Here is a 22313-nt window from a genome sequence, read left to right on the forward strand (position 1 = left end):
TAATGATGCACGAATGTTCTCTGGGACATTTGTGGCCAAGAGAAGTGCGGAACTGGCACATCTGTATGAACATGTATAGCTTGATCATCAGCTATTAATGACTTTGAAATTATCATCTTTGACATAGGAAACTTTCTAAAAGTTGAAAGAATGCCAGATATCCAGGAGTTTCATTCTTCTTTTAATTAAAATCAAATTATTAGAACTACATGCACGTCACAATTCTACATGAATTTGCAATATGCAGGGTGGTAATATGTGACCTTTCTGGCAAAGGCAGTATATTCTTACTTGGTTGACACATGGGTGTAACAAGTAAGATTATCTAGAGCTTCATTAACAGGCACAGAGGTGTGAAGAACCAACTGCATCCTGACATTTCTGATACCTTTGTAATGCAAGTAAATTGCCTGACAGAAAACCAAGGTAAAAGGGAATGTGTCCCTGCAAATCAGCACGCATTTAACACTGCTTTTCTGGCTTCTTCACAAAGTGGATCCAACTTGCCATCACCTCCTAAAGGAGAAAAACACAGCTTACAAAAAATATGCAAGTAAATATATTCTTATTTTGCATTTTTACTCCTTATCCCAGCATCCATATTCGTTTGCGTTCTCTCTTACAGTACTTGGACGTAGTTTGTCTCTACCCTGTTTAACTGCATAATCTGAGATTGATTCAGCTTTGATCTGGAGTTGAAACAGAGCACAGTGAATGCCGCAGTGCAGGTGGTTCAGCAGACAGCAGCCATGGCCTATTGGCTAGCGTAGGTCTAGGTTTCAGACAAAAAAAGATGTGTTTTGTTGGAAGACATTTCCAAGAGGAGCAGAACTAAAACCTCCCAGTTCCTGGCCTGTCTGCCTTCCTTGCAGGAAGGTGAAACCAACCAAGCTGTGGTGCTGGAAATACCATTATCCTTGGTCATTTTTCTGCTTTTGCTCCACAACTCCCCTTCCCCAGCTCTAGAGAGGCTGTTGAATAGTGGGGAGGTGAGAAGCAGTGGCTTTCAGCCTTTCTTGGGAAGCCACTTGCACAGGAGATAAGAAAACTTGAGCCCTGAATCTCCTTGTCTCACCCACAGCAAAAAACTATATTAAAAAATTGCTCTTGAGGCATTGAAATGGTATTGTCTGTGTTTTGCTGGGGGTGGGAGGAGGGGAAGACAAAAAACCCAAAGAAACTAAGGCCCAAGCAAAGAAAAGTATTTGCTATTTTGAAAGCAAAAGGATGTCCCAATATCTCTGTGGACTGAAACTGAGTGGGTTTTCTTGTGATTGTGTGCTGGTGCATGCAGGCAGGCCCTGAACAGTGCTCTCCCGAGCACGGCCTTAACTCGCAAACCATCACTCTCCTCCTGACTGTGCCCTTTAAACTGCCTCAAATAGAAAGGACTGCAGAGCTTATAAGTGCTAATGTTAACAGAACTCGGGCTGTTTGTGCCTTAGGAAGCACTCGTTTCAAAATGTAAGTGCTTTCAGCAAGACTGCAATGAATAAAACTCTGTGCTTACCAAAATCCAGGTTGTGGATGTTGCAGCGAAATACAGTCTCCTCATTGACCACCAGCTCCACAGCGTTCCAGTCTGGTATCTCTTCCAGAATAAGCTGATGGCCATCTGCCTGCAGGACAGCTGGAGAAGGGCAAAGAACCTGTGGCCAGCACTGTATTTGCTTGGTTTTCTGTGAACTCCGAGTGTATCTAAGTTGTAGCATGTAAGAGAGCAAGGAGCAAATAACAGTGTTAATGTAGTTAAGTGCCGTACAAAACTCTCCACAAATCCTATCAGCTTTAATCTCTGGCTTCGCTATTATTACATTAATGGATCTCCTTTGAATGAAGCCTCCACCCTCTGTCATTTCTAGTTCTAGCGGTAAAAGGCATGAATTCATTATGTACTTGTATTCGCTATTAACTGGCACAGCAGCTGTAAGAAACACAGTGCATTTATTTGTAAGTACCATGGAATAAGACTAAATTCAAAAGAAATCTCCAATAACTGTTAAGATGGTGCTATAGAACAGCTGGAACATTAAGTGAACAACCTTGATAACCCAATTGTTCATTGACGCATAATTCATTTTGCTTCTGCTGAAAGAGTAATTCCTCGGGACGTTAAGGACTTGAGATTTTGTGAAGCTGAGAATCAAACCAGAAGGGACAAAATCCTCTCTCGACCCACATATTTGTTTAGATGAATTAGGTGCTTTTTGGGCTTATTACTGTACATTGTATAGTGGTGTTGTAAATTAACTAGAACTGGGGAAATAAGAACTGGCTGATAATGCAATTCCAGCAACACAGAAATGCCCTGTGCCTCTGCCTGGGCCCCCACAGATTTAAATTTTTTTTTTAATTAATCTTATTCTATTGACCTGTTTTACAAGGCAGAAGCAGATTCCTGTATAGGCAAACATTCGGGCTCTCACCTTTCCATGTTTTTGTCAGCTATGCGTTAAGGCTGAGGCAGCATACTGACCAACACACGTCTGTTGTTTTGGTCCATCTGTTAAAGGCAAAGGCAGGTAGAGATACCGCTTCCTCTGTGCCGGTTCCACTGCAGCTGCATGACTTGCAAGGGTCGGTGTTTCTCAAACATCTAACCTGTGTCCACCTGTGACAGATCTTGCAGCATTTTAATTCAACTTACTGAAAAACTACAGGAAGGGGCTGAGGAAGGAGTCTGGTTCATAAAGCAGCGTGCTTTCAGCCTCAGCTGCTGTTCTGTCATCCTCGTCAGACAGTTCTCCCTGCTTTCTAGGAAGCTTTAATAGCACTCTCTGACAATTAATTCATGTTTATGAAATGGATGAAAGAGATGACATCTCTACACTGTTAGCTCTAAATTAAAAAAAAAACACCTTAGTAGTTTCCCTAGCTTGAGGCCTGGTGTCTCTTGGTCCATGTCAGGTACATTGAAATGATCTAGCAAGCCCCCAGGAAGACAATCTGACTGAATCGCCAGCAGCCTGTATATTGCATTAACTCATACTCTTTGTAAGTTTCCAGTGTCAAGCGAATAGTGATTTGTCTGATACTGAGTTTATCTTTCTTTTTTTTTGGATGCATCTGTGTGATCTAAAGCCTTTATAATAACAAAATTTTACTTATTTGCATACATTTGATCACATGCATACAATTTAATTTATCTTGCAACCTTAGCTTAATTTTGCTAGGCAGCAATTTTTATTAGCTGGAAAGCCGCAGAACAGAGGAAAACTGTTGCTCATTCCCTAATAAACAGAAAATAGACTACACCAATCCTTAATTCATGATGAATCAGAAAAAAATAGCTACACCTTATTCTGTGGGCGATACGTCACGGCAGCTTTGGGTATGGATAGTAAACTCGTGCAGTGCCAGCGAACTGGGTGACACCCTGAAGCGCTGTGCCTCTGTTAGATCAGCGTGAGGCCGTTTCAAGCCCTGCAGCAACGCCCGGAGTGGCAACACCCCGGTTCGCTCCTACCAGCTCCTGCCTGCCCGTGCGAGAAGCTGGGGAGAGCTCTGCTCCGAAACACGGCGCAGGCCCCCGAGCCCGGGGGTACTGGCCACCACCTCAGGGGAACTGCTGGGGATTGTAGGTGAGCTGTAAGCAACAGAAGTTACCTTGTACTCCCAGGTACTGGGTTTTGTAGCTGAATTTCAGCTTTGCGATGAGTTTCAGACTGAAAAGCCTGCGTTTTATAATGAGGTTGTGTAACTGGAAAAGAAAAATATACACACACCGTAACAGCAGCTTATTTTAGCAAACATAAAGGGTGGAAGCGGTTGCGCTTTTCGAGGCGTGTGTAAGGAGCAGCTCTTTCCTTCGCCACACGCATAACGCAATTGCTGGAGCCTCCCCGCGCAGCCTGCGGGCCGTGCGGCGTGAGACCTTCTCAGCACCGAGCACCCGCGGCACAAGGCGTGCGGAGCCCTGCCCGCAGCTGCCTGCGCTGCCTCCCTCCGCCGGGAAAGGCAGAGGGCGGCGGCAGTTCAGTCGGCCGCGCTGCGGACCCCGCCGGCGGGGCGGTGTGGGGCTCCGCCGCGTGCTGCGGGGCGCACACCCGCACACCGCGCGGGCCCCGCGGGCGGGAAACCCGCGCGCCACGCCGCTCGCGCCGCGGCCGTTGGCGGTGCTGCCCCCCCGCCCCTTCCCCTCCCGTGAGGGGCGGCCGGCGGCGGGCCTGGCCCCGCGGCGGGGCGGGGGCTGCCCGGCACAGAGAGGCGACGCGGTGTGTTTGCTCGCGTGGTGTTTATTGGCGGTGCGGGGCTCCGTCCGCGAGTGAGCTGAACCCGCGGTACCAGCGCACGCCCCAGGTTATACATATCGATACAGACAGGTAAATATATTTCAGCAGAGCGCAGAACGTAACAGAAACAAAATGGGCTATAAATACACATTTACATTTGTCATAAATCTATGTTATAAAAATAAAAGTATCACTAAAATATTTTTATGTCTTCTGCAACTCATACACTGGCAGAAGTTCAGGTGCGTTGTCACAACCATGTCCTGCTTAATTACAGACAGCCCAGGGGCCTTGACAGCACTCAGGGGAGCGAGGTCAGGTTCTCCCACCCTTAAACCACTGATGTTTGGAATCAAGTTTCTTTTGCTTTTGTTCCCTGTGAATACAGAAGTTCACAAAAACTGGCTTTTAATTTCTACATTCCAGTACTGCGTGTATGTGGGTGTACACCTGCAGAGAGAGTGAAACAATTACCACCGTAAAGTTCTCTTGCAGGGCGTTTGCATGTCCTGGGTCCCACCAAGAGGTCTCATTAAATCATTGACACTTGTTACGTTAATGTAATTACACTTAGTCTATCAATCAAGATTTTGTCCCTTTTTATAATGAACAATCTATTCCATAGTTTTCTGGTTGGAAACTTCTTAAAAGCTTCGCATTTGGTTTCCATAAGTGCATGTGCACAGACTGTGCATTTTTAAACTACAGAGGAGAACTTAATCTGTATAATACAAATACTTTTAAATAAGTACCTAAGAAAACTACCTATTTCCTGAAATCCTTAAGAGATGCAGCTGCAGCATGGGATCGTACCACACAGGTGTAGGAGTTTCTGTTAACTGAGAAGCAGCACAGTCCCTTATGAAGCTCCTGTTGGCAAACCGATAACTTTGTAATGCCCTGTGCTGTGAATTTTATCCATCTGTAGTTTAATTGGGACTCTCCAATTTAAACATAACTGAACTGAGTCTGAAGTTTCTTCAACAAAGTCAGGTACTCTGCAGATAATATTTTGAGCATGGGTAATGGCTAAGGTGAAGCAAATGCCTTCCTCTGGAGGGACTGAGCTCATTGAACCTGGTCATTTCGGGTACTCAGCCCAAATAATAAAACCAGATCAGTAAGTATTTAACATACCACTACAGAATGGCTAGCTAAATAAATAGGAAGTAGGGGTGGGTGATCACTGGTTTCTTCCTCGAGTAAAAATATGGTGTCAGTATTTTCCACCACCAGTATTTTGCAGTGTTGGAGAATCCAAAACACCTGTTCTGGCAGCTGTAGACAAGTAAGGGGCTCTTAGTGATAAATTGGCATAAAATTTCAGGTATGGTTGTTGTTGCTGCCTGAATTCTCAGTGACTGTGTTGAGCACAGTGTCTGAGCTACTGTTAAAATTCCAGCCAAAAAAGTAAAATAAAAACACAGGTAATATTTGCAAATAAATATCAATACCTATGGAACTAGAAATACAAAATAAAATCATATATTTCATTAGAAGCAAATTAATAAATAATAAAATAACTATTTACAGCATTTTTATACACTTAAAACATGGTTATAATTTTAAACATACAATTCTATGAAAAAATACTGAGATTGTAGTGCTACATTTATGTTAAAAATGCAGAATGCCTTTGTAGTGACATGAGAGAACAAAGCAAAATTACTGGGAATGTTTCAAAGTAATTTTCATAATTATAGGAACAATCTAAAGCCATATTTTGAACAGTATATTCATTAAGTGAACATTTGGTTTGACTAACAGTTTTCTTGATTTTTTTTTTGTTAATTTTTTTACATTTTAACTTTGGGGCAGCTTTTATGCCATAATGTTACTTATATATTCTAAAAATAGATTTAATCTTTGGGTTGAGGCACAGCTCATGGAGTAATGAAACATACATATTTTTAAATGGACGCATTAATTTTTAAAAAATGAGCCAAGCTCTCAATCGCTGTAAATCAATTGATTTGCTCCAAACATAGCTGACTTGCTCCAACTGACTATCAGGCCCACGGTGCTTTCACATATGGGGTCGTGGATAGCTTTTACCCGGCGGACTGCTTAATTGCATGTATGCAACTCCAAAGAGGCAGTAAAATAAGCATGGACATATATAAAGTACTGAATCGGTATCTAGAGTTCTTAGACAGAAACGTATCTGTGCTTCTAGTTTATTGTAATAAATCTATTCTTCTTCTAGGCTTGAGAGTGCTTAAGCATGTGATTGTTCAGTCTGCAGAGGAAGAAGAAATGTCTCTGCTTCTCCACAGGCAAGTAAGCAGTCCCTGGCCAGGCTTCTGAGCATGCTCCAGCTTGCTTAGCAAGGGATCTGCACTGGAGTTAGTAAGTGTGTGTCTTTAGCCAGTGAGTAAGTTGTATTCTAACAATGATGACTGAACGCCTCTAGGCACGGCAACATATTTCATTCATCTTGAGAGAAGGTAACTGAAAATATCAGTCCTTGGAAGGATTTGTAAGGAATGAAAGAGAGAATGAGAAAACCTTCAGGATAACACTCACAGAATATGGAAATTACCAGATACTGTATTATTTTCCTGAATTAATTTACTGTATATTGCAGAATATGATACCCTAAACCTACTATTAAAAAATATAAAATATAAATCCCTCCTAAGTGGGGTGATGCAAAGCTGATACAAGTACCAGTACTCTTAAACTGGTATTTATAGCTCTAGCTTGGAGACTTCCTTATATTGCAAGTTTGCCTCTTCATTCTAGTTATTTATTGCTCTTTGATTTTGCATGGTTGTGTACACTCTCCTGCTAGTCACAGTGACTAAATTCATTCCTGTGCAAACAAAAAAAGATCTTAAGGAGGATTGCATTGCACTTATGCTTTGTGCTTTGCCTCTCTGTCAGACTGGATTTTGCTCTATGATAGAAAGAAATAATTAAGTCAATTTATTACTGACAAAATTCTCCCAGCTCTCTGTGATGGATCTTATCTCCAATGTGCTGCTTTCAGAATGGGACTGTGCTTGAGGCCAGTGCAAACCAGAATAAAGGCTAAATTCTTTCTGTAGCATTTTTGAATTAGGGGAACACGCAAACAATAGTATAATCTTCCTAAACCCTGTTTTTGGAAATACACAGCGGCCACTCTTCAAAATAATCTACTTTTCTTATATAGGAAATAGCATGGTGGTATTAAATACTCTTCATGCAAATTTTCAAGATTTAATGGCATCAGCCTATTATTTACAATGTTACTCTCAACATTCCCAATAGGAGAAATTTCTTTTTTTTTTTTTTTTTTTACATGCAAATCTTGCAGAAATAGATGTGAATATTTTAGCACTACTTGCAGGGGATATTAATTAATTGTTGTGCCTTAGTATTTAATTTATGTCATGTACAAACTTACTCAATTTTTTAGGTGATAAAATGGCCTAAGTTGATTATGGTTAGAAATGGTACTACAACACATACTTCTATTACTTCCTCCTTCATTTCAGCCAGTGAGACCAAATCTTTTTTGCTGACTCTCAAGCAAGAAATGGTAGTTTAGTACTTACAGGGTTTTAAATGCTGGCAACAATGTAAAACAAATGACATTTTAGTTCTACACTAATATATTACTAGCACTATCTTGCCTTTGAACAGCTATGTCATTGTTTCTTCATAAGGTGAATTCAGGAGAATAATTCCCACAGGCTCTTAGCGTTTGTGGTCACTTTGCAGCTGTGTGGCTGCTTCTTGTTTTTCAAGTGGCTTTGCCACAGTAGAGTTGCATTTGCTGCACAGATCTCTCATTTCTAGGAGACTTTCTTCCACAGCTTTTGCAAACATGTCTGAAGAGGTTTCTTCACAGTCTTTAAAGCTTGAGATGCAGAATAATATATGCTCTGGCTGAGGGTTATAACATGCCCCATAGCCATTGGGCACCACAGGCCCATAGCAGCAGAACATTTCTGTAGTAGTTGGAACCTGGTTGCAGGGAGAAAGTAAGGAGGGATCTCTGATTAATCAGGGCACCTGAAATCAGCTGGTGAGCAATGAGGAAAAAGACAAACAAATGCTACAAATGCTGGAAATGTGGTGAATCCCCCTTACAGAGTATTACTTCCTTCAGAAGTCCAGACCTGGAGCTGACCCTTGGAAGGTAAAAGCTGATCTCAGCATAGAATTTTGTTGCTCTGTTTGTTTGCCAGAGTTTGAAAACTGGTGTCATTTGAAGTGGATATAATGCATTTCTTTGCTCACTTTATATACGTCTTTAACAGCTATAAGCTTTGTTACTGATAGATAGGGAAGTTTTAAGGCTCTATGTAATTCTGGTACATAGAATTATGATACATAAAACTTCACCAAGGTTTTCAACTTCTTAAGGTTATATTAAACTTGTAATGTGAAGACTGTAATCAATTATAGAAAGTAGTATTGTCCATTTCTAATAATCATTTATAATTGTGATGCTGTATAAAAATGTATTTTAATGCATCTAGGTGTTATATTTCTGTTGCACCTCAGTTTAATCATGGCATAATACAGGAGTGAAACACTTTCTACTGCAGAAAATGAAAGATGTGTTAGAATCTATATGTTTCAGAATTCGTGTACATGGGCCTTCACAAATGACATTTGGCTTTTTAATGACGTAGAACAAGCCATTAGTCCTGCTAATAGAGCCATAGAATTGTCAGATAAATTTGCTGTGCAACAGCCGAAGGCCATAAAGCTATTCAGAAGCACTCTTTGCTCATGGATGGTTTCTTGGAGAATTTATGTGGTAGTATGTTGGTTACATTCACTCATGTCTGAATGCCTACAAACATTATGACAAGATCAAATTACTTATTAAGGTTTTGTGCTGTAGCATGATATTATAAGTCTCTTTTGTTGCAGGGTTCCAATCTGTGCAGTTGGGTTAGTGTTTCAGTAAATGAATTCCTACATAGATTTCTTTCATTAGGACTGCTACTATATATGCAGTGAAACATTTAATTTTTAGGCTGTATGCTATAAAGATGTTTCCTTATTCAGAACATTAAATGTAGGAAATGTTGACTCTTAGAGTATCTTAGTATAGTTGCAAATAACTAAATCCATAAATGTCTGTAAATGTCTAAAATGTCTGTAAATCCAAGATGCATGCCTGAAGAGGTTGCAGTCTTACACTGAATAACTGAAGGCTCTCAACGATTTCAAGCACATCTACTTTTAAGAGTAAAATGTCCTCATGGCTCTTGGCTTTTGTTTCTCAGAGTGGTAGCCTGTCTGGCTTGTGGCTGTACTGTCACTGGAGTAAAGAATTCCCACTAGAGCTGTCACCTTAGGCAAAGGAGGAGAAGAAAGGGAATGGGAAGATATGTAGTTTGTAAAGTGAGGAAACACTGATCCCTCCTACAATTTTTACTGAGTTTGTTTGTGTGTATTTCCAGAATTTCCAGGAAAGGCTTTGGGATGTTGCAAGGGAAGTAATAACTTCGGTCAGAATTTACTGTGGTGATTTTGCGGAGTGAACCAAAACTGGATTAAAAATCTGGAGAATTTTGCAGACTTCTTGATGGTATCAGCTTTTTTTTTTTTTTTTTTTCCCCAAATACATCGTTCTCACTGTGAGCTACAAGGTCTGGCAGAACACATATGAATTAGCATTTGCTTAGCAAGACCAGTGAACAGGAGAAACTCACCTGGCTAGTTGAGAGGATGAATCGATTGCTTGTCAAATATGTCTCATCTGTAAATATTTCTGGCAGTTCCTTTAAGTGTTCCCGTGCCACCTCTCTGAGCCCTAGCAGATGATTGTCTATTGCCATTCCAGTAATAGCCTGTGTACAACATAAGACACCAGCATTTAACTGAGTATGGAGACATTTTCTTGGCTGTTACTGCCTTGTTTTCTGGTCAGACTTGAAGAACTTGGTTTGAGTGATGTAATGCCTGTAATGTTCAGACATTACTATGAGTATGTACTTAGCTGATGATCAGTAACTAGAAGTTCATATGGTGCTCTGAAGATGTAAAAATGAGGAAGGAGGTGGTCTTGAGATGTATTATGTGCTGGCATTATCTGGTATTCTGGGTGTTCATCATCTCTCAGAGCTGAATATCATGTGCTGGGCTTCCAAAGCTGCTGAGGGGAGCATATGGGATGCCAGAAATCTCTAAGTCTGTTTTGGAATTTCCTATGTGTCACTTGGATTATATTTCAAGATAAGAGGCTCCAAAACACCTCCAAATTGGAACAAATTAATCTTTCATTGCCTTGCTGCCTGCATCTCACTCTGGCAGGTAAAGCATGTATCATTCTATAGAATTTAGATCCAAAGATCTGGCAGATGTCTGCAACAGATTTAACAGTGATCACAGAATAACAGGTAGATTCACCAGTGATCTATCACAGATCTGCTAGCATACCCCCCACCACTTGAGAAGACTGCGATTAGGGACACAGATGCCTTCTCAATTTAATTCACTGCCCAAATATCCCAATTCCCTCCCATTCTTCCTGTGCTGGCGTCGTGGCAGAGCTGGATTATCTCAGGGGCAGCCCTTACTTTAGCCCTCATTCTAATGAGGCAATTGGAAACAGTAAGTGTAGGATAGCATAGTTGGAAGGTAGCGTAGTCCAGGTCTAGAATCAAATTAAACGGGGCTTAACAAAGGAGAATAATGTGCTTGACAAGCAAGAGACCTAGAGCAGTCTACTTGATACACTCTCCATGATATTTGAAAAATCATGGCAGTCAGGTGAAGTCCTCACTGACCGGAAAAGGGGGAACATTGCAACCATTTTTAAAAAGGGTAGAAAGGGGGACCCTGGGAACTACTGACCTGTCAGCCTCGCTTCTGTGCCTGGGAAGATCATGGAATGGATCCTCCTAGAAGCTATGCTAAGGCACATGGAGGATAGGGAAACGATTTGAGACAGCCAGCATGGCTTCATCAAGGGCAAGTCCTGCCTGACCAACGTAGTGGCCTTCTATGATGGAGTCACTACATCAGTGGACAAAGGAAGAGCTACAGATGTTGTCTATCTAGACTGCTGTAAGGCCTTTGACACAGTCCCCCACAACATCCTTCTCTCTAAATTGGAGAGATACAGATTAGATGGGTGGACTCTTCGGTGGATGGCGAATTGGTTGGATGGTTGCATCCAGAAGGTAGTGGTCACAGCTCAATGTCCAGATGGAGACTGGTGATAAGTGGTGTCCCTCAGGGGTCCATAATGGGACCAGTACTGTTTAATATCTTTATCAATGACATAGTGTGATTGAGTGCATCCTCAGCAAGTTTGCAGACAACACCAAGCTGAGTGGTGTGGTTGATAGACCTGAGTGATGGGATGCCATCCAGAGGGACCTGGACAAACTTGGGAAGTGGGCCCGTGTGAACCTCATGAGGTTCACAAGGCCAAGTGCAAGGTCCTGCACCTGGGTCAGGGCAACCCCTGATATCAATACAGGCTGGGGGATGAAGGGACTGAGAGCAGCCCTGAGGAGAAGGACTTGGGGATACTGGTGGATGAAAAGCCCAGAAAGCCAACTGTATCCTGGGCCGCATCAAAAGAAGCGTGGCCAGCAGGTCGAGGGAGGTGATTCTCCTCCTCTACTCCGCTCTGGTGAGACCCCACCCACAGTACTGCATCCAGGTCTGGAGTCCTCAGCACAGGAAAGACATGGACCTGTTAGGGCAGGTCCAGAGGAGGGCCACAAAAATAATCAGAGGGAGGGAACACCTCTCCTATGAAGACAGGCTGAGAGAACTGGGGTTTGTCCTGGTTTGGACCCTTGACAGGGTTGTTCAGCCTGGAGAAGGGAAGGCAGGATTTAAAAAAGAGCACAAGCTTGGTTTTCCTCTTAAAGGGAGAATCATTTTAACCACTAATAAGTGCCTGAAGCAGGAGGGCAGGAGTGCGTAATCTTGTTTGGCTTATTAAGGAGGAGGCACCCATTGGTAAAGGGCTATTTGTTCATCAGCCCTGATGGAGCAAGGATGCTTGCAAAAAAGTAGCATACATCAGGGCAGTGTTTACGTTGTTTTTCCCATAGAGGGAAACTGACTTGATAATCAAAGGAAATATTTTGCTATCACACAAGATTTATAAGGCTGTTAGCAATGACATTTTTGCAACATAGATCAATGTCATGTCTGAAGAGAGGCCAAGACAGGCTAACAAAATAAACTGTGAGTCAAAGCATAGGAAAAAACCGTGCTAAATTGAATTTTAGACCTCCACATTTAAGATAGCAATGCTACTAGCAGGCCCTAACAAGGGGAAATAAAATCATTAAATTGCTTTTTGTTTTATGAAGTAGATTTTTTTGTTTTTCTTAGGAGCTATTACATTTTAGTCTGTTACACACGATTTAGTCAGATCATGTAAGTCTTGCCCATAGTTTAAAAGGCAGAACGATTACATTCTGCGCTTCTGAGAAAGAAAGAGGAGCTTGGTGAGTGAAGACCTTTTTAAATTTAAAGATAAATTAATTTTCCAATGGCAATTTTAATATTTTCCCATGAGCTACACTGGAGGCTGAATTTCATAACAGTTTCTGGAACTGAAATGAATTGGAAGGGGGATTTTATGGATTTTTTTCTTTTTTTTTTTTTTAAGAGATGATGTACAGGAATTCCATTGGTTGTGACCTAGTAGACCTACAGTATGTTGTGTTCATTGTGAGATTACCCTGAGAAGGTTCAGTTGAGACAGTTGCCCTGAAGTAAGACTTGCCTCTGCTTTAGAGATGACGTGGAGTCTCAGCTTCTAGGATGTGGCTTCCCAGCACAACTCTTGAAACACAAAACTCTCTTTCTTCCCTGCTTCTTTTGTTTCACAGTCTTAGGAACAAATCCTGCCTGAAAGCAACAGTTCGCCTCTCCAGTGGTCTGAGTATACCTTTGAAACCACCTTTGGAAGTGAATGATTTCTTGAATATTATGAGTACTTAAACAGTAATCAGCAATGTGGGTTTGTGAGGCAATGGTCTGAGGCAAAACCATAGGTAGTAAATTCACTTAACATAGGTGGTTATTAACATTTATTAAGTTAGAGTGGTTTGACTAAGTTGTTTGTAGAGTAAGTCTGTGCTTTGTCTTGGCACAATGGGATGTAGAGCATTAGCCAGGCTGAGTTGTCTCATTTTTCATCAACAGAAAATGAGTTGTATCTGATACTAAACAGATTTCTTTACTGGACGGTGTCTCTTCCTTTTATTAGACACTGCATTCAGGTCTTTAAAAGAGAGCTTACTATAATCATTCTCTCATTGTTAATGACCTTTATTAGAAATTGCACTTTGGAATACCAGTCCATCTGAGGATCAGGTCCCAGATAAGGACCTGTCTCCTCTAGGGAAGAGGAACTTAAGAAAATGCATAAATGGTTAGTTTCAGGGGGAAAAAAAAGTTCCTGATGTGTTACAGCTGTCTTGATCTTATCCGTAATGTTATAGCTTATGGGTCTAAATACCTGTAAATTTGGGAGATCTGGAATTTGCAGTTGGAGTTCTATTTCTCGTGCTTGTTACACAGCAGTTAAATTGGCTGCTTTTAAGCCTTGCTTACTTCTCATCTGATAAGGCTCTCAGCTGTCCTCGTCACTTTTCTTGGCTATCTGCAGGGCTAATGTTTCATGTTGATCACAGAGCACACAGAATAAAGGCTTATTTCTTTTGGCTACTGTTTGTCCTTGCAAACCTTTCAATGTTTATTAAAAAATCCCTTTATTAAGTTTTGATTGCAAGCTTTTTAAGATGGAGGCCATTTTTTAATTGTTAATTGTACAGCACCAAATAGTGGAATCCTAATTTGTGTCTGGGACTCCTCATTATGACACAGATACAAATCATAAACATTTCACAGATGAACATTCCCCTTGAATATGTTGAATACAGAGTGTCGTGTTCCATGACAGTTCTAGATAAGAGAGCTAATGCCTGAGAGTGATGGTCTTCCCACTGATGTCTAATGCAGAATTCTGTTACTTTGCTTTCCAGGAAGTATTTTTTAAGGTGAGGTTAGTTGAATATGTCTATTTGGAGGGTGTTTGGGTCATTAGAAAGTTTTGTAGGTGTGACATAGCAGATACTTCCCTATTTAGAGATGCCTGTGTTTTCTGGTGCTTAAATAGTTATTGAGTGTATCTTCGTACTTTCCTTGAAAAAAATAACTAGTCCTTATTCAGACAAAGCAGTGTTTTACTTACCAGAATAGTGTAATTAGTCTGAGCTGCAATTGCGTCCTTAAATCTCTGCATCTTCTCAGAATCCTGTTGGGAGAATCAAAATATATCTACTATTGAATAAACTTTCAAAGACATGGCATCTTCCCTCAATTAACCAGCAGCCAAACAGCAAGCACTCTCAAATGTCCTTTGCTCCTGGCTTAGGTGTAGGTACGCTTTATAAATGAAAAGCCATAGGGATTCAATGTCCTGATCAGCAACGGTGCCTGGTTGTGCAAAGGTTGAACAGACTTATTGGTGGTGGTTTGTTTGAAGTCAGGGAAAGACTTGCAGTTTCTTTCATGGATTTTGAGGGTGTAGATTATTACTAATTGAATCACTCCGTTTGAAGTAGGGAAAATAATTGCCTAGTGTAATTCAGTGTTTTCAAAACAGTCAGGCAGTATATCTTCTCCGTAATGTTTTATCTAGACAATCACAGTGATGTTAATGAAAACCATTACTGATATTTTACTGGCTGGTCAAAAAATTACTCCCCTGTGTGAAAGGGCATCTAGAATTTTCCAAGGCTGCTCTACCCTCCACAGATGCCTCACATTTCAGATAACAAGCTAGTAAATTTTGACTCCTGTCAAATGGCAGCCTTTTATATTAAGGGAACGATCCTAAGAAGTGCTGCCCTGCTGTACATCAAAACCGACACTGCAACTTTGAGAGACCCTGAAACAGCCAGAAATGACTGGATGTCCAGATAAACAGGGAACCTTCAGCTCCTATGGGCAATGAATGATCTTTTGAACAAAGAATTCATTTTAGAAGCAATTCAAGGCCACCATCAGGGACCTTCAAAACAGAGTCTGATATTTTTTCATAGGGCTAGAGCTAGGCCTTAGTTCCCTTATACAGATTAAATTACCAAATGCAGTCTTTAAATCTGATTAATTTACAGCTATTCAGCAATCTCTGCAGTGTCAGTTGCTGCTTCTTCTACAGCAAGTGTCAAACGCATGAGATATTTCTCCTGCTAGAGAATCAATCCAACATGATCAATCTTTGGTGACTGTTCAAGCTATCATTTAAAGATCATTTTTATTAGCATCAGAGAGAAAATTTTTTTTATTTTGATTTGGGTTAATGGCTATTAACAAACAATATTTTGGGGAGTTCAAGGCTACTTAAACCAAGTGATGCAACTCTTTTTCCAAAAAATAGAATTAACTCCTTCACATCCAGAGGCAATCTGTAGGTCTAAAGAAATCACCTTGGAATAGAGTTGTGTTAAGTGAATTTTGTTTCTAATGATTCTGTGATAACAATATATATAGTTTTGAACTGAAAGATGTTCACATTAAAACAAAGATTTCTAAAAGTTTGTGGAAAAGAACAATCACAGATCAGTTTAAATGTCCTTTGCATCTGACAGTGGACAAGAAGCCAGGAGAGCTATCAGTCGATTGGTTTGTATTATGACTGCAGGTTTTTCAGGGGGAATGAAACCATTATTCTCCCTATTTGGTACTGCCAAGGCATGCAATATAAAGATTTGGGGGCTGAGACTGAGCTCACTCTAGGCATGCATGGCATTCTTCTACTTGCTTCTGTGAAGCAATACAGTTTAGGATGCTGTGAAAGGTGGCCACAATCTCAGATTTGGGTGGTAAAACAGTGAGAAATGCTGAAGCTTTGGGAGAGCTGCAGAAGTCAGTAAGTGTTGGAAAAAGGAAGGTAGGAAGGGATTGTTGGAGGGAACAAGAAGGATCTGGCAAAACAACATGCTAGGTTCAGGCTGGCTTCTCCTTGGAGTACAGTCAGCCTGCAGCAACGTGTGTAGGGACTGGGGGTATGCTGAGCACCCAAGTGTGGAGGGGAAGGTGTGCACAGATGACAGCAGCTTCTGATGAAATACGATTAAGAACCATGTTGTCAGACAGGACATTGATAGCAAATAACAACAGCCTCTTCTTGTCTACTGTATGGTAGTCACCATTGTGTGTAATAGTATGGTCATAATCTGCCTTGAATTACCCACTCAGCATAGGGAATTACTTCAGGTTTCCTTTGAGTTATCATTTTAGCATGGAATTTATTTGAGTCTTGTTCATCATGAGCTAAGTTTGGGGCATGGTAACCTTAAAAGAGATTGAAGAAGCAGTGGAGACACAGAGCACTTCTTTGGGCAAATTTTCCTGATCCTCTGGGATATATTTCATTAATTTACACTTAATCTACAGCCCAGCAATACTTCTAGCAATGCTATACTAGATTCTAAAGAACAGCCATGTGGGCTGTGGCCACTGGAGTAGGCTTTACTGTGCAAAATAAACTATATTGTGGCAGCATTTTGCATCTAAACAGCCACCTGGAAATTCCCTGTACAGCAGCGAAGTGCAGTGGGTGGAAGTGACACACAGAGAGACGTTCAGGGAGGCTCTCCAGGGATGGTGGGAGAGGCAGTGCACAAAGCTGTTTGTGCAGCTATAGTATCAGCTCTCTCAGCTGTACCTCTTTGCATCCCCATCTACTGTGTACAGTACTTATGCTTCTGGCAAACAGGTGGTGGTGTCTCAAAGAAAGGCAATTTAATTTTTCTTTTTGCAGGATGATAGCAGGAGAGTTTGAAGAGTTGTTTTATTAGCTTGATGAAGTTTTTTCATCATGTAGGTGTAGCCCCCTTGAAGATCCTGTAAAACTAACTCTATTTGGTAGAAACATACCTTTAAAACCAAAACGTTTGGCCAGCACATATCCACCTTATCCAGAAATCAAAGCATGTGAATTACATCACTTCACACACAGCAATCTGCAGCAGAGCTATCTACTGCAGGGGATGTGCCAGGCAGTTCCCCTGGTGTGGCAGTATAATGATCCTGAACTTTGCGTGTTCAGCCTAGATCTCTCCAGAGAGCAGAATTTGGATCTGATGACAGATCATTCAGAAGACAGTACTAAGTCTAAAATCAGATGGTTTGTTTCTTATAATGTCATTTTTAGGCACCTCTGAATCTTTTGGATGCTTAAATAAAAATAAGGAAATATTTATGTTTAGCTTAGTGGTTCGTTTGCACAAAAAGTAAAATCCTGTAAGGCTTGCTACCCTAGGTCCTATGCCTTTAAGTTCTCGGTTAACAATTAAAAAGTGAGAGATTGGGGATCATGAATTCATTATTCGCTTACTGTTTTGCCAAAGAAGGCAGAGGGAGTGAGACCAACATACCGATAGAGCTGTCTTGTCATCAGTCATTGCTTTTACAAAAGCAAATGCTTCCACAGTAGCAGACCTAATATTGTCGACTCTGCCCTCATCAAATCGACGTATGGAAGCACTTTCGTAGGTAGGGACAAGTCTCCTGTGGCATCTGAGAGAATGAAGTAAGAAAAACAAAGAATAATTATTTTCAAGGAGTCATAAAGACTAAAAGAAATATAGGCTTGGTACGTTTTATTGTTACAGCCACAATTTTATTTTTCACATAGTATTCGTCTTAATGTTGATAGAATTCTATAAGAAACTTAAAAAAGACGGATGCTCACTCCTTTCTCATATGAGGAGCTGCATACAGCTGTATACATTTTAGTTATGCACTGCCAGTAAAAAATGACTTGCTGTGTAAAAACAAGGCTAGTAAAACTAAAATTTACTGAAAGATCTCAAGGAATATTTATTTGTACTGCATCATAAAATAATTGCGTAATTAATCATTTACTTACGGGCATGAAATATGTTTTATTTAAAACAAGAAAAAATGCACTCTGTGTGTGAATGAAAAATAGAAAACTAAAAGGGGAAAAGGGTACTATTTGAGACTGTGTGCTGGAATGAAAATCCACATAGCAAATAGAACAGAGTGTGAAGACTATTTTTTAATTTGGGCCCATGTATATGGCTACTGTTCCTCGCTTCAGGAGACCTATTCTGCCTTCCAGTAGAAGCAGGGGTCTCGGAACAAAACTGTCCCCTAAGGTTTTTGTTGCATACGTGAGATTATATAATGTCTGGGATCCAGATGAAAATCTTGGACCAGTCATTGTTGGAGTTTGGTTAATGGAATATGCAAAATGAATGTTTAACAGATGTTAATGGAGTATGCAAAATGTGTTGGGCATCTCTGGTTTTGACTAGGTAAAGACCACTTCAGGATTTAATTTGACATGATAAAGAATTATTCATGTAATAGGCTGTTCTGCAGGAAACTATGCAACCGATCTCTAGCCTGGAGCGTTAGCTGTTCTGACAACGCAGAAAGGAGCTTTTAACTTTGATAATACCCTGGAAATTAGAGGATATTATCAAATCTTGGGATGCCTGTGAAGAAGGCAGCAGCAGTAGTTACTACCCTGTGTAGGAACTCTGATCTGATATGCTGCTGTTCTGAATGCTTTTCCCCTTACGGTGCACGGGAGGCATATGTGGTGAGCTATGGGTTACTGCCACGGTTCCTCCCAAGCTGCCCACAGCGGCAAGGGAGTGTTTCTGCCCCAGGGACTTGGACTCCCTAGCTGCTCTGCTGCTCTGGGTGGCAGGGTTGTCTGCCACTCCCTGCCATGTCCCCTCACCTTCTTCTCTGTGCCAAGTGCAGGGACATTTGTGTGGAGGGTACCGGCTGGGAATGGTGTGTGGAGGGTACCGGCTGGGAATGGTGTGTGTGGGACACGGGAATGGGAAGGTACAGCAAGGAGAGGGAAAGGAAGTGAAGGAAAGGAAAGGAATACTCTGTCTCAGAATGGGATGACAATTTCTATCTTGTCTGACCTACAGTTATTGGGCAAGATCACTCATTTCTGTGCAGGAGGCATTTGTTTGGGTGCTGAGGGAAAAATGGACCCTCTGTGTAAAAGCAAATTGTGAATCTCCTCTTGTGCCACCTTGTTCCTGCGGTTTGAATTAACCTTACCTGTAAAATGCCAGCTGAAGTGCTACTTGAATGTAGGCATCTGGGCTAATCTTTTGTTTCTTAATAAATTCCTTTCCATAGTTCTCAAACTTGTAAGCGATAAAGTCCAGATTTTTTACTATCCTGGAAAACAAGCAGAGGCAATTACTGCAGGGGAAGATGCAAGAATCTCATGTTCCATTTCCATTTGCAAATAAAACCCAGAGATCATTTCCTGCCTGTACCCACTCGGAGGTGAGTGGGCTCCTGCTCTGCGGACAGTCCTGGCCGTTGATAGCTTTTTCCTAGTCAGTAACTTTTATTCGTACAGGTTCCAGACTGGGCTTGTTATCTGCAGCCTTCACATGAGCTGTGGCACTCAGGTCATTCTGTTCTTTTGAGTAAAATACCTTTTTTTTAAAAAAAAAACCACCAAACAAAAAAACGCAAAAAACCCTAGTGTTTCCACTCCTGAAGCCTAAGCCAGGGCCTCCTTTGTTCTCAACAAATTTCTATGAGATTTACTAGTGTGAGAAATGGGTGTATTGATGAAGGTTGTAAGCTCCTGGCAAGTTTCAATTTAGAGGACTACTACCTTTATTTAAACCCAAAAAAGTAATTACTCTGCATCCTGAATGTTTTCATGCTCTCATGTATGTGGCTTCTAGCCACTTTGAGGTCTCATCTAATGCAATCACACTGGACATACTTACAGCTGATCATGCAGGCAATGTGTTAATTCTCTACAGAGAGATCACAGGCCTCAGTGTTGAGATGAAACAATTTGAAAAAAAAATCTCTCATTGCCATCCCCACTCCCAAAGATCATGCAAATCTTTTACAGTCTGGAAACACAGTCAGAAGAACTGACTTTTCTAGGAGCAACATGGATGTAAACAAATTACATTCCTGAATTCAAATGGTTTACTCAAATCAGTTGTATTCTGCTGTCCCACATACGTATCTCCATTGCCCTGGCTTCAGTTTTGGTCAGGTCAAACCCATAAAGTGCATCCATGAAGCAGAGGACCTGCACTGTTTACATCCTGTGCAAATAGGACTCAACTGTTTTCCCAGTGGTCTTTAGCTTTCCTAATGTTTACATGGAAGGAAAACAATGGTAATGCAATTCCTGAATACAGTAAAGTAGCTCCAGCCCATAAGAGTGCCATCCTGCAAAGAGATGCTAGGTGTGTCCAGCTCGGGAAAAAGAGGAGGACCTGGGAGGGCAGGGAGAGCCTTCTAGGAGGAAACCAATGCTTGCACTCACTGTGCTGGGTAGTTCCCAGCTTGCAGTCATTGCTGAGAAAAATGAGGCATCTGTTCTACCTTTGGAGTTTTTCTGCTGATGATGACAAATGTGCCTGAATTTCAGGGGAACATTTCCATCTTAGTCTCCGTGGAGCAGGAAGCTCACTCACTGAATCAGCTCGGACTAATTTCTTGGAGCTTTCTTTCCTGTTAGTGTATGAGAAAAAAGTCATTAAGGTCACCGGAATAATCTATTTGTTAAAGACTGCTTTTTTTAGCGGGTAAAGGACTGGTTTCCAACAGTTATATGGGTTTTAGTGGCCCTGCGCATCAGGGGGAGGCTGCCACTGGCAGAGGCTGGAGTGGGTACAATAGCTGTACTGAAAGGGGACTCACATGTGCTTGAGCAAGTGTTCAGTGCACTGCACCAGTACGATGCCATCAAAAGGGGAATGTTCACACACGGTACCGCAGACTCCATCTCTTCCTACCACAAACTAAGCAAGGAAAAGAACAAGTGCAAGATATATAAGGAATAAATCATGTTCTGGGTAAGTTACCCATGATGGCAACCTAACAAAAAAATGTTGTCGTTCTCCTGTGGTTTTCTTATTGCTCATATCATGAACTTCCTTGTCTTACAGGCTTATAGCAGGAGACTTTCTTGTCCTGTGAAGGGCATTGCACTGGATCCCTTTCATGCTGCTATGTTGAACTGAGTCCTGTGAGAATGTAAATTTCAGCAATTCCCATTGGAGCCCAGAAATTGCATTTGGCATCTGCTTTATGATAGAGAAAACCCGTCAACAGAAAGACAGGCTGGGGTTCTCCTTCCACGTTTGGGGGCAGTGCAACTTCTTTATCTGGGATGTCCCTTAGGATCACATTTTATTACAAATACCATATCAAATAAGCAAGCTCATCCTTATTTGGTAGCTTTCTCATAGCTTGTTTTACTGCCTTGCTTCCTCTTTACCTTTTTTTTGTGGTGGTTTCTTCATTTCCCTCTTACTTATCTTCATTCCTGATTTCATTGCATACACATGGTATAACTGGTGACACTTAACCTGCTGCACTGTAGTTCTTTAATATCCCCGTGCAGCTGGTTACTTCTGCATCTCAAAGAAAAGCAGATGTCTAGGACAAAACTGCAACTTTTCTCACGTTTCCTGTCCTTTTTCTGGACTTTCCCCCCTCACTTCCTTTGAAGTGTCTTTGGCTGGACTTCTCCCACTCAGCTCACTCTGCGCATTTGTATCACACATACGCATCCTGCCTCCCTGGTTCCCGTGAGGTTTTCACAGAATAAGTCGGTGATGCAAAAAGTTTACCTAGATGTTTTTCTGATGCCTTACTGCAAAGTTGAAGAACAATATGGAGAGAAAGAACAAGTCCTACTGGGAGAATGGCTTCCTACATAATCTGCGTTTGCATGAAAGGAAAGGGCGTCTTTTTTCCCTAAGAATTTCTCTTTGCCTTTGAACTGCTTCTGGCCTGAATACATCCGGACAGATGAAGCTCTCCCATATACTATGCAAATTTATTTGCTTTCTGCTACCTTCTGATAGTAAACAAAAAGAAAATCTTGTTTATTCTCATCTGTGTGAAACATCTCAACTAGTGGTCTTGCAAATAACACAGGATTCTAACTAAAGACAAATGAATATAAATACTGAAATGTATTTGCATTGGGGTAAGTTGGTGCAAGTGAAATTAGTTTAGTGGTTTCTCTTTTCATGTTGCTGTTCTTAGATATGGCAAAAGCAACAAGCATAGCACAAGCAATGTATTAGTCAGGGTTTT

General features: G+C 41.3%; 2 protein-coding genes across 2 annotated transcripts in view; both read right to left on the reverse strand.

The window, feature by feature from the left end:
* Positions 1 to 451: 451 nt before the first annotated feature.
* C4H10orf53 (chromosome 4 C10orf53 homolog) lies at positions 452 to 4308 on the reverse strand. Its single transcript, XM_068397418.1, has 4 exons — positions 4285 to 4308; positions 3607 to 3700; positions 1511 to 1630; positions 452 to 516 (listed from the first exon to the last, which is right to left on the reverse strand). Exons 1-4 carry the CDS (start codon positions 4306 to 4308, stop codon positions 452 to 454), a joined length of 303 nt encoding a protein of 100 aa, XP_068253519.1.
* Positions 4309 to 7916: 3608 nt separating this feature from the next.
* The window catches only part of CHAT (choline O-acetyltransferase), a 29949-nt gene continuing 15552 nt past the window's right edge, over positions 7917 to 22313 (reverse strand). The window contains exons 8-14 of the mRNA XM_068397419.1: positions 20907 to 21007; positions 20589 to 20717; positions 19281 to 19403; positions 17603 to 17744; positions 14410 to 14472; positions 9893 to 10030; positions 7917 to 8186 (exon numbers count right to left, since the gene is read on the reverse strand). Coding sequence (XP_068253520.1) covers positions 7917 to 8186; positions 9893 to 10030; positions 14410 to 14472; positions 17603 to 17744; positions 19281 to 19403; positions 20589 to 20717; positions 20907 to 21007 — 966 coding nt within the window. The remainder of the gene's footprint in view (positions 8187 to 9892; positions 10031 to 14409; positions 14473 to 17602; positions 17745 to 19280; positions 19404 to 20588; positions 20718 to 20906; positions 21008 to 22313) is intronic.

Source organism: Nyctibius grandis, chromosome 4 (genome assembly GCF_013368605.1).
Source record: "Nyctibius grandis isolate bNycGra1 chromosome 4, bNycGra1.pri, whole genome shotgun sequence".
Lineage (NCBI taxonomy): Eukaryota > Metazoa > Chordata > Aves > Nyctibiiformes > Nyctibiidae > Nyctibius > Nyctibius grandis.